General features: G+C 40.6%; 1 protein-coding gene across 2 annotated transcripts; it reads right to left on the reverse strand.

The window, feature by feature from the left end:
• Positions 1 to 523: 523 nt before the first annotated feature.
• RNF146 (ring finger protein 146) lies at positions 524 to 11,217 on the reverse strand. 2 transcript variants are annotated; one of them, XM_063124707.1, is made up of 4 exons: positions 9,408 to 9,550; positions 8,054 to 8,119; positions 5,034 to 5,183; positions 524 to 1,761 (listed from the first exon to the last, which is right to left on the reverse strand). In XM_063124707.1, the coding sequence occupies exon 4, from the start codon at positions 1,758 to 1,760 to the stop codon at positions 711 to 713; it is 1,050 nt and encodes a 349-aa protein (XP_062980777.1). In that variant the 5' UTR covers position 1,761; positions 5,034 to 5,183; positions 8,054 to 8,119; positions 9,408 to 9,550; the 3' UTR covers positions 524 to 710. The 2 variants fall into 2 exon arrangements, with proteins under 2 accessions (XP_062980777.1, XP_062980776.1); XM_063124706.1 differs by lacking the exons at positions 8,054 to 8,119; positions 9,408 to 9,550 and adding an exon at positions 11,113 to 11,217.
• Positions 11,218 to 13,038: the final 1,821 nt, after the last annotated feature.

Consider the following 13,038-nt stretch of genomic DNA (forward strand, 5'->3'; position numbering starts at 1 on the left):
GGAAACAGGTCAGATTGTTGATAAAATGTAGTTTATTAAATTATAAATTTTGTAACAAAAACAAGACAGAACAAGAAAGACACAAACAAGCTACAGGGACTAGACAAGAGAGCCAATGAAGACACCATGAAGTGTTTACAAGTAAAACTCTGCAACAGAAGTTATTTTACATTTCATTGAGGAAGATGATTCATCTTTGTTTTAGTAAAACATCTGAACTTCAGAAGTCACACCTACTTTATGTTAAAATTAAGCATCCTGCTCATACCCAACCTCGTTCATTTCCAGTTTTAATATTCCTTCCATACATCAATCCATGCAGATAGTAAAGATACTTAATGCAACAAATAGTGACAGTTCCAAGTTGTACAGTGAATATACATTGGTCAAAAAAGGGGGAATAGGGTTTTACTGGGGAAGAGGAATATACTACAAAATAAAATATGAGACATTTACAAAACTGGGTATTGCTAAGTAGCTGTCAAACCATTAACATGTGCCCAGTTGTTGTTGTTTTTTAAAAAAAACATTGAGTCTTCCATCCAAGACATGTTAAGAGACTGCTTTTGAAGTTAAAGTTAGATGACCAAGTTTGCTTTTCCCCTCCTCCACACTGAAACACATTAAATACACTGCTAGGCTGGAGTGCAATGCCAATGCAGACAAGATGTACAGGTACAAGACCGAGTTTTTAAAACATGGCTCTAGATTTAAACTTCAGTTATTGTGCACTGTCCGTCAGGCCTTCTAGATCTTACGCTGGTGCTTCCCACCCCACTCCCTGTCACTGATCTATCCAAGGCTGGCTGATTCGCATTCACATGTCTCTGCTGTGCAGAGGATACAGGCAGCTGAAGTTGGGCAGACACATCCTCACTATCGCTGCTAGCATCCGATTCTGTTTCCTCAACGGAGGTGTCAAGAACTGGCACCCTACCAGAAGACGATGATTCATGGTCTTCCTCTCCCTCACCCCTATTGCTCCTTTCAACCATACCGTTTCCATTTATTTGCAAGTTGGCAAAAGAGTTCTCTAGAGTGCTTGCATCAGGTGATGGCGTTGCAGGACTTGTCAGCTGACCATCTAGTGAAGGTAGGGGTCTAACAGAAACAGTTGGTAGAGGCTGCCCAGCAGCAGCTCCTAGAGCAGGTATACTGTCTGCGCCATCAGCAGAACTCTCTCGTGCTAGATTGATAGCATTAGAGTCACAGTCCAACCTAAGCCCAGCCACTCCCTTCTTTGGAATATCTATTATGTCCCGTTTTATTTTCCTGCGACGTCCATGCTCATTTCTCCTATACTGAACCATGTTCTCAAGATCTGCCACATACAAGTACCCAGCAATTAACATTTCAGTGCTCTTTTTACCTTTAGAAAAGGCATCTTCCAGCTCCCTACTGGTGCGTTCATCATATTGCCACCAACCATTTCTGCCTTCATAGTACCAAGCATATTCCCCATTTCCTCTGCTGGCTGCTTTGAGTTCCTCGGGTGACAGTAAAGTTGGCTTATCAAGAAAGTCCTCTGGGATCTCCTGGCGACAGAGCGCACATCGCTTTCCCAGCCAGGAAGCTCCTTTCACACACAGATAGCAGAAGACATGTTTACAAGGCAGACTCACAGGGTGGACACATGTTTGCAGACAGATAGCACATTCAGGGACCATAAGAGATGGTGCTGCGTTGGAACAAGATTCATTTGTCTTCCTGTTGGTGGGAAGCATATTGATTGAGTGATCGATCTCACCGCAACCAGCCATCCTAGAGAGGATCAAAAGTATCATATAATTTGGCATGATGCTCCCTTCTGCTTTGCCTGATCACAAAATGTCAACCACAACTATTTGTAATAGCTGAATATTTTAAAGTTACGAAAATGTACATGAATAGGAATGTTACAATCCTTTGATACACCAACAAAACTGATTATGACTGCAGCATATCAACTGGCAATGGGAACTGGTATGCTTTAGTGAATGGATATAGACTGGAAAATCTGGATTCAAATTTCTGCTTGGTCATGAAACTCACTATTTCACAGGGTAAAATATGAGGGTAAAATATGCTGCGCAGAGCTTCTTGAAGGGCAGGATGTAAATATGATAGAATTTAATACCACCTTAGAGATGGTAAAATATATTAGTGCCCCAACACCAAGGTAGCTCTCCTTCAGAATTCCTTTGCCTCTGGGCCACCAACAGCGGTGCCCTGTAGGTATTAGACACTTTCTTTCTTGTAGATTTGTGTGTGTGTGCAGGTTCTGAACTTTCCCAAGCTCAAGAGTTCTAACTTTTTCCATACCACTACAGATCCTGCTTCAAAATGTTTGCCACCATTACAGCACTAGGGTTCAGAGTGCAGGAATAGCTTCTTTAGTCTGCATTTTTTAAATTTCCAGGAAAAAAATCAATTTCATTCAGTACTGTCTTAGAGAATCAGTTGGGTAAGCGCATAACACTAGATCAATTTAAATCTGATGTAACCTATAAGCAAGTTGTTTCATCCAGCACTAGGCTCCTAGAACTAGAGTCCCCTGTCCTCTATTACTGGGACTAAAGAGCTCAGGAGGACCATGGGACACTTCCTAGATTTTGTGATTTATAAGTAGGACAAATTTGTTTTAGGATCCTGTTCTATAATACTGAGTTTCTTTAGATTTACACACTGCTCAGTGAAAATAGGCACTTCTAGTCTCTGGGATGAAAATGATTATCTGGATCTATTTTGATCTGGTTTCAGACCTGGCATTTGTCTTTACCTTGATGGATGACTTATGCTGGGAGATGTCAGGGAGAACAGGACCCTACTATTTCTTCTGGACCTCTCAGTGGCTTTTGATTTATTTTATTTTTTTTTATTATTATTTTATTTTTTTATTTATTTACTACATTTTTATACCGCCCAATAGCCGAAGCTCTCTGGGGCGGTTCACAAAAATTTTGATGCCATTGACAATCGTATCCTTCTGAATAGATTGTCTGAACTGGGAATCAGGGACATTGCATTTCAGTAGTTGCACTATTTGGATGGTTGATTCCCAAAGATTATACTGAGAATTACTGCTCAACCCTTTTGAGATGTATGTCACAGGGTCGGGCAAGATTTCATCTTGTCCTGCATAAAACTTTTGAGTGAGATCATCTGGGATTTTGGAGTAGGGTATCATTAATATGCTGATAACATTCATCTCTCATACACATATATCCATCAAGGCTGCAAAACCTTTATCTGCTTATGGTTTCTGGATGAGAATCAGTGTGAGATTCTGCACACTATTCTGTGCAGTGGACAAAGTGATGTGTGGTTACTAAGGACTCTGCTTCCATCAATCAAAAGTCAAGCATTCCTGTAGAGAACCCATTAATAAAAACTTGAGTAGAATTTTCAATATGTGTATTTATCTTCTAGTGACCATAGGGTCAATTTCACTGCAGTCTTATCCTTCATGTCTTTGTCCTGCTACTAGTTGCTCCCCTCCCTAACTCCGATGTTTTGGAGCTGAGGGAAAGGAGAAGGGGCTTTTCTCCCGCCTACTTATTTGAAGCTCCTCAGCCTCCCACCACTAAGAGCCAGCCCCAACTTTTCCATGTAGCGGTGGAGGGAAAGTTGGGGTTTGTTTTGATGCTGGGCAGGTGCCTCCAAAACCTACTGTCAAAACAGCCAGTTCTCTTTCTAGTCTGGAGCTGCAACAGGGGCGAGAGATCTTCCCTGCCATTGCATTGAACCTTCTAAAGCTCAGCACAACTGTGAGGATCCCTGCCCCGGCTCAAGCTAGAAAAAGTCTGATCATTTTCACTGGAGAGTGCTGAAACACTCTCCATAATGCAGGTGGAAAGTGGAAATCCAGAGTCCAGAAACACTTCAAGCTCACCTCTGCTGCCATAACCTAGAAAAATATTAGAACCATTTAACCTCCAACTAAGTTGGCATAATAATCCACTTCATAATGACTTCATTTTGACGAAAGAGTGCTTTTCCCACTGGCAGTTTTCACTTTTTTATGGAAGCACACTAGGAGTCTGAAGCTCTAATATAATGGTTATCAAAAGCTAGATTTGCTCTAGATTGCACCTCACTTCTGGTTTAGGTACTGTCACTGTCTGGCACACCTATCCCAAGGCTGGCTTTAACCTGTGCCAGTGCAGCTGAAGCACGATCCTCTTCTTGTGAATGGAAATTCTCAAGAAAGTGCTAAATTTGAGCTGTTGTGTTCCTGGGCTGGCCTTGATTGCTCCAATAAGACATCCAAAGCCATAGAATTAAATCAACTTAATGTGATTTAAAGGTTACATTATGTAGAAATATTTATTGGAATATTTGTAAAAATTTAAAGACAATAGCATGCACTTTCCTTACACAGTTTAAATCTAAGAAGAAAAAACCCCCAAAGGTACTGAAAACTGTTCAAACACAAATTAATTTTAGCAAACCAAAGAAATGTGCATGAAATTCTGACAACAGCTCATTTCATCTACTTCAATGGAGTTCAACTCTCTTTCACTAAGGCCAGATCTACACTATTGCTTTAAAGCGCTTTATAACAGTTTTATAGCGCTTTAAAGCAGTTAAAGCGCTTTATAACTGTTATAAAGCGCTTTAAAGCAGTAGTGTAGATCCGGCCTAAGTTTGCTGAGGCAACGTCAGTTTCGCTGTCATGCATTACTAAGTTCTTTTCTACTCTGATTTCAATAACATCTATTATTATTATTTATTTATATAGCACCATCAGTGTACATGGTGCTGTACAGAGTAAAACAATAAAATAGCAAAACCCTGCCGCATAGGCTTACATTCTATGTATTCTCTCACATATTGCTAAAGATAAATCACCTGAAAATATAAATTACAACTTTGGAACTGCCAAGCTTGCCTAGTATTGTATTTGCAATTGACATACACTCATTTTTACTAATGAACTTATTAAATGGATTTTTTTGTGGAAAAATAAAGCACTGCATAAATTTCTGCATTGGAAATTTTTCTGTGCCACATCGTTGGACACATGCAAGATCTACAACACATTATAACCTTACCTTTTTTTCTTCTTATTGCTTTTCTTGGAACATATTGCAACATTGATAGGTCATCTTTAAATCTATTCAGAATCAAGTGCCCCGTTTTCGACTGATAAGCTTATTCCTCTTGCATGCTGCTTGCTGGACACAAGTAATGTCAGAGTTCCACTGCAAGTTAAGGGGGAAATAAAGTACTATCAAACTTAGTAACTACATTTCTATATCATCAAGAAGCATTATATTTCACTTGCTGCAAGAGAAGCTACAATGAAAGGCACTTTTTATTGAGGATGCACTTTCAATTATCTACACAGATGTATTTAAGTGAAATTTTACTGCATACACCAGACTCATCTCATATGCATGCAACAGAGTAAAGTTAAGAAATTGGCAAGTCCTATTCAGAGGTTAATGGTAACATATAATTGAAAAGAGCTTTGGAAAGATTTTTAGCTTATCCTCCAATTAAAACGTTAGAGTATTGACCTCCACACTGAAATCTCGTGTGTGCTATATGGAATTGTTTTACCAGTTGTTGTTGTTTTCTTTTAAAGAACTACCACCAGGTGAATAGGAATCATGGGATTTATCTATTCTATAAGGGCAGAGATGCACAATGTAAATTACTGAGTGCCACTTTATATGACACAGGAGGGCCAGGTTGCTATGTTAACAGTGAAAAAAAGCTCTTAAGTTGGTATGTTGTATGTAACCTATCCTTTCCCCTTCTCACCCTCCTTTTGTTCCATCCTTATTCTTTCTTTGCTGTCTTATTTCACTCTATTTCTCTACAGTCTACTCAATCTTTCTGTTTCCAGCATAAGAAATGCACATGGTTTCACTCTCCCAGAAATTCATACAATGAATGAGTCTCAGGCTGCAATCTTATGCACACTTCCCTGGGAATAAGTCCCACTGAGCACTACAAGATTTTCTTTTGAGGAGACATGCATAAATAAATTGCACTATAAACACACAGGTGGGCCATGCCTAGTGATTATATGAGGCTGGCAAAACTGGCAAATCTCCATAAATAGTGATACAGCCATTCTCCCATCCCCACTTTTGATTGGCTTAGGCAGTTTTTCCAAAGAGGTAGGAAAACGATTCAAATAAGTGTGCAGAATTCTCCTAGACAAGCCATTTGTCAGCCAATGGGCCTTAAGTATGTTGCAGATAAAAGTGATGTATTTCTATTAATTGTCCAGTACCTCCAGGAAATTTGCCTATCAGACAGGAAAAAATTTGTTAAAAAAAATACAGCTGCCTTCAAATCTTCAATGTATTCAACTCTGAAAGTCATAATATATTCCACCTGCAAGAGTGAACCAGCCCCCACTCCATGGGACTGAATGAAAGTGAAAAAGATTATGCATCAAACATAAAGAGAGAACTCAATTCTTAAATTTAAAACATAGTATGCCTTTTGCCAAAGTAAAGAAGCATGCAATTATTTTTAGGAGACTAATCACAGCATAAGATTATGGCAAGGAAGCTTTTAAATGGCTATCAGTTTGCCACAGGTTTTAAAAGAAAGTGTAGGAAATGTTTTCAGTTAACCTCCACATATAATCGTCAATACATTGAAGACTCCATATTTATATGTCTCTTAGCTAGCATTACCCTCTCATCTAAATGAACATATTGTGTGCTTTACTCTGTGTACTCTCACTTATTTACTAATGCTTCAATGCTCAACATTGGCTCAAACAAAAAAGTCTTACAGCACATCTGAACATTCTTGGAGAACATCAGGAAAAGTTTGAGAGGTAGAGATTCACCACTGAGCATGTGCTAAATTGTACTGACTCTAGCTTAAGATCAGTGTAGGACACAGAAAAAGAGGTGGTCTATAAGAAATGCAATTCCCAGGTCACTAGGCAAAGGATATACCTTGAAGAAGTAATATATTTACCCACTAAAGTAGGAAAGGGGCACAAATGAGCAACACAATAGGTCAGGAAGGAACAAATAAACACAGAAAGCTGGTGAAGGCTACAGATAGCTGGTAATAAGATCTTATTCAAATGCAACTAGAGCAGCTTGACAATTAAGTAAAATTAGGGCTGTGAGTCTTGATGTTAAGCCATCTCCTCTTCAGAACACAAATTGTTCCTGTTTAAATTTTCCTTCTCCAGAGAACACATAGAAAGGTCAAGTCTCATTATGGCTCACTTGAAGTCTGGAAAACCCTTTTTAAAAATGAACTTTGACTCAAGTAATACTGTCAGACCTAAGATCAATGGACCACTGGAAACAGGCTGGAGGGAAGAAAAAGACAATATTTTGCCAAAGTAATGCCATCACAGTTAAGTTTGGAACACCCGTATTAATCTATTATTTGGCCACAATCTTTTACAGAAGAATTGCAATTTAGAAGGTTGGCCCTGGCACTGAATATAGAGTGCTGTATCCATGGGAGCACAATCACTTGTACCCCAAGTGACTGTAGTAAATAATATCCATCAGACTGTACTGTCTGGCTCTCTTTTCATTGCTACTGTAAACCGCCCAGAGAAGCTTCGGCTATGGGGCGGTATATAAATTAAATAAATAAGGTCATTGGCCATTGAATTTCACAACATGCAGCAGTGTACTCAGATAAAGGTGATGCATTTTCCTCAGAAAAACCTATGTTTCTATTTAAGCCGTAAAAGTTTAAGCTTTTGGAGGGTGTTTTTAAAAATAATAATAATCTGCATTTGATAAATGAATGTTTTCTTTGGATATCCAATAAGCTACAGTATAAATGAGCTATCCCTTTTTAACAATATTTATTTGAATTTTACATACACTGGAAAACAGACTTGAGACAGAAAATTGATTTGCTCATATTTTAAAATGATATTCCTTGACACCTTTCCATATTTAAAAGATTATGTAAAAAAATCTTTTGCACTATTTTTTAGGATATTGACTAACTGGATGGAGAATCTAGAACTTGAAAGTTCAAATACCCATTAATAAAACTATGCTATAGCTTTTCTCTGAAACAGAATGCATTTCAACATTCACAGTCAAATCCATTTAATACTTACAAAGCACAAAAATGGTCTGATCACTCATTTCAGCAGAAACATATTTCAGTCCCAGAATATTCAATTCTAAATATAAACAGATACAGCAACTTATGTTGAGATCTGTATCAGTGGAAAAAGACTACTTCTATTTCAGCTATCTTCATTGCTACTACTTATAGAAGAGTATATGACCTGTTTTGTTCTGATCTTATGTTTACTCTTCAGTGATGCTGTGTCTATATACTTTGTTTTATGGAAACAGATGTAATAAGAATACATATATAAATCAAATATAAACATGACTTAGTGAAAACATTGATGGCCATCTTACTTCTGGTGATAAAATTTGAAACTTGCAAGAAAACTTCCAAAAATAACCTACTGTTAACATGCACCACTACAAGATAATGATGTTTTGACATAGGTTACCCAATTTGCTACTCTTGAAATGTATGTTTTATTTACCAGCTATTCCCATTCGTCTTTTAGATTTAACACATAAGCAATCTTGTGTACATTTACAGGGGAAAAAACTAGACCACAAACCAATTTTCATCTCCAACTTGTGAACAAAAGACATTGAGGAAAACCCAAGGTTCAAAGAACAGCTACAAACAGAGATACTTTCATTAAAATCACTTAGTTGTCACCTTTCAAAGTTCTGGACCATCAAGTACTTCTGTGTACTTTACTTTCTATACCTGTATCTCATTACAGTATAATTTCAAGTAAAGAGAAAACTTTGAAAATATCACCAGGAAGAATAGACAAAGCAGTTGATAAAAGTCAACATCCTAGGACTCATCCCACCTATATTTTGAGGGATTAGGCAGCCTTTCTCAACTTGGTGTCCTCCAGATGTGTTGCAGTCAAACACATCTGGATATCAGGTTGGGGAAGGCTGAATTAGGGAATAGCAAAAACAAACCTGATAATTGAACTGACCAAACTGGGCACCCCTAACCTAAACTGCAGCAAATGGTCAGAAACATCTGTTGGCATATTTTTATGCTGACAACATACATTTAGGATCAGGACATTAATTAATGGAATCAATAATCCCCCTTCAATCCAGCAATAGTGTACTGAGCTGGCATGAACAGGTTTTTTATACTGCTACAGCTAAGACAAAGGGGAGATGGCCCACATTTAGTGATGGGGTAACACGGAGCTGTGTTCTGCGTACCCTAAACGACAGCAGTGGACATGCAGGCAACCTAATATACCTCCACTTCCCTGGGATCAAGATGCCTTCATCTAACCATTGTTCACATTGACTACAGTGAACCACATCCAATAGTTTTAAGGCCACAGCATAGCCTTCTTGCCACTCAATGTTTAATACTAACACTTGTTAAGCACCTTTACCTACCTACTTTGTCAATGAGGGTACATCTCCTGTTACAACCATAAATGTTTGAGAAGTTATGGCCTAAGTGACTTGTTCACTTAACTTGCGTATCATTTCACATTTCTGCCTTCAAAACCTTTGCTTCAAATGCAGTACCCGTGCTGTCTGAACTGAAGAAAAATAAGAAAATATCTCAACCTTACAGGTATTTTGAACTATTTGAAATAATTCCTTCAGATGCTCACTTTACTTGTCCTCAGGGACTTTGGTTAGGAAAAACTGCAGCTATGACAAAGCTGACTGGTAGTTGTGGTACAATACATCTAGAGCGTGCCAGGCTGGGGAAAGCGCTCTCTCTCTCTCTCTCTCACACACACACAATAATAATAATAATAATAATAATAATAATAATAATAATACATTCTGTAAATAAGGTCAGTTTCATCCAAAGCACCAGTTACTGCTTAAGCTTCATGTGTTTTTCCAGATGCAGCTCTACCAAATTACTTAACACAATTACCAAAAGGGCCCATGACCAAAGATTTAAATTAAGCCAAGCATCTCAGTTTCTCGTAACCTGAGGTATTTACCAAAATAACTAAATTAAATTAAAAGTATCTAAATTACATGGCAGTGATTATTTATTTAAATTGTGTGTGCTGGTTTTCAGCCACAGTGGTTCTCAAAGCAGTTCACAACAATACAAACATATTTATAGATGCATCATATTGTCCTCACGATGACAGATTTGGAATACCAGGTACCATCAAATGACATCATGTGGCTCTTTGTTCTGCTTTCCACAAAGGTGGTGGTAATGGCAAAGGGAAGATCCAAGACCTTTCCTATCAAATTTTATTCACACATCCTCAACTGTACAGCTACCATTTGAGAGGAACAGCACTAGTGAAACCAACTAGAACATTTTTAAATCCTGGAATGAAGCTTTCAGGTTAAACTGGACAGTAATCAAATCCAGAAAGAGTCATCTCACTTTTAATTATGTGCAGCTATTAAAAGGCTCGAAACAGTTTCTCTCCCAGTTCTGCCTCATCCCCAATCTCTCAAAGACTGAGGGAAGAGGGCTGTGATTATTCTACATTTCCCCTAGATTAAAAAGAAAGATGAGAAGCAGTATCATTGAGAGAGAGAGAGGAGAGAGAGAAAATAGGAGGAAAAGCAATTCAGAACCGAGAGATGTCGTGACAACAAGGATGGTCACAACGAAAAACAAACCCCCGCACACTAGTATCCCCCCCCCCTCCGCACTTCCACACGGCGAGCGCTCGTGTTAGGTGGGAGGATGGGTGGGCTGGAGGAGCAGCAGCGGGACCAGGAGGACGAATGTAGCAGCTCATGGCCATTTCCAACAAGTGACCGCACAAGCCTGTGCCAGGGGAGGGGGCGCGGCGGGCGGGCGAGGCCAGACCCCTGTCACGGCCCGAAGCGCTCGCTCAGGCGATCGACGACACGGGGCCTTTGTTCGGTTCTCCGCTGGCCGGAAGGAGAAAGGCGAAGCGGGGGGGGAGGGGAGGAGTAGGAGGGGGTGTCGCCTTTCCGTGAGGGTGAGAGCCAAGAAGGCCCCATTGCAGAGCCGCCGCCGCCAGACTCCATCCCGGAGCGCCGAGCGAGAAGGGAGACGACCCCCACCCCCCGTCCCCAAATGGCAGACTTCAGGACGGAGAGCGCTGGCGGCGCCACACGGCTCGTTAATCCGCACACTCACCTCCCTCACAGGGCCCGGTGCGCCGCTGTTTAATATCCTCTGCCAGCGGTTACAACCGAACAACAACCACCGCCGTCGTCTCTGTGTGTGTGTGTGTGTGTATGTCTCTCCGCCTCCTCCTGCGCCTGCCGATTAGGCTGCGCCGCCCTGCCCCCTCCCGCCGCGAGCGAGTGCGCTCGAGCTCCAGCGACGTCAGCACGCAAGGAGGGCGGAGCCAAGCCCCGGAGGTGGGAGGGGTAACGTTCAAAGCGGCCCCGGAACGAAAGGGGCGGGGCCGCCAAGGGAAGCGCTTGTGGTGCCGCACCGTGGGTGTTGCTGGGCAGGTCGCTGGTTAGTTTTCCTCGGATGACCGAAGGAGGCGGTCTTCCTGATGACGAGGCCCCGCCCCCTCCCAGTGGTGAAGCAGTAAGCTGCATTGAATTGAACACGACCAGTTCCCAAGGGAGTGTGCTCAGATTGCAGCTTTATTTTACAACTAATGAACAAGGTCTCCCTCGTGTAATCGTGGGCAGGTGCAATACTTCGTGGTGTTGGCTCCCAGAAATAAATATTCTTAAGAGTGCCATCTTGAACGAGGGTGAGTGGCTTTGATTGTTTAAAACAACAACAACACACCTCGATAACCTTTCAGTGCACAGTAAATAACAAAAACTGCAGTTTGAAGCATGTCTACCTGAATGTGTGTATGTGTGGACATACACACACACATACACAAGGTTTGCAGTAGTTCGGTTTCAAAGGCAATGTTTCCCTACTGCCTGGAGCACTTTCATATTAAAGCCAATGCAAGAATACTTTTTTTATTGCCACACAATTTGAAAAATTGAAACATTCTCATAACTATGAAATTCTGTACACACTAGCGAACTTCTGTCAGATAAAACAAGGTAGCTGTGAGTGCTGACAGAATGGAGACAAAACAGGACCACCGAGAAACAAAAGGGAGATATAGGCAGTTTGGGGAACGTCAAGATTTGCAGAAGTACAAAAAAAGCTTCCTTTAGAAGACCTAAGGGTGAAAATACAGGGCCCAATGAAGACTGAGCATGATCAGGAGTCATGGAATGTTGACTGTTCATTGGAAAAGAAGAAAACTAGGCAGGGGAAGTGGCATGTCCTGATTGAGCCCCTGACAGCTTATAGTATCCTGGAGAAGGACATGGCTGGCTTGCTAGAACCCTGAATATTTGTTAGGAGATGAGGATACAGCAGCATTTTGTTTCACATCCTCCTTGCCAGATATTTCAGGAGACAGCTATTGTGAACCACCCAGAGAGCTTTGTTTATTGATTATAGAAAGGTAATAAATACATAAATAAAATCTGGTTGGTCACTATTGGGAACTCAACGCTGAACTCTTGGTCTGATCCTGCATAGGCTGCTCTAGCATTCTAATATTAGAATATGACTACACAATCGATGGATTCAGTCCTGGAATACTGTGAATAGGCTCTTATTTATTTATTTATTTATTATTTAGAATATTTATATACCGCTCCCCATTGAAAAATTTCAGAGCGGTGTACAAGGTAAAATGAAAATTAAAACAGTTAAAACAAAATTTAAAAAGAAGCAAAAACAGAAATCCAAGGCTGCATGTTAAAGAAAGGCTTCTTGGAATAAAGATGTTTTCAGGAGGCGCCGAAAGGAGTACAAGGTTGGCGCCTGCCTGACCTCCAGAGGCAGGGAATTCCACAGGAGGGGCGCCACCACGCTGAAGGCTCTTCCCCTGGTGGATTCCAATCGGAGGATGGATCTATGAGGAACCACCAGGAGCAGGCCCTCGGATGACCTCAGTGACCGGGCAGGTTGGTAAGGGAGGAGGCACTCTCTCAGGTATCCTGGTCCCAAGTTGTTTAGGGCTTGAATAAGCTAGCATAAGTAGGTCTTTTCAGGCCTACTTCTCTACCCATATTTCCCCTTGTT

Source organism: Elgaria multicarinata, chromosome 4 (genome assembly GCF_023053635.1).
Source record: "Elgaria multicarinata webbii isolate HBS135686 ecotype San Diego chromosome 4, rElgMul1.1.pri, whole genome shotgun sequence".
NCBI classification, from domain to species: Eukaryota; Metazoa; Chordata; class Lepidosauria; order Squamata; family Anguidae; genus Elgaria; species Elgaria multicarinata.

What these genes read in the sequence shown, in the direction of transcription:
- RNF146 (XM_063124706.1), bottom strand. Translation starts at nt 1,760, where the DNA reads ATGGCTGGTTGCGGTGAGATCGATCACTCAATCAATATGCTTCCCACC.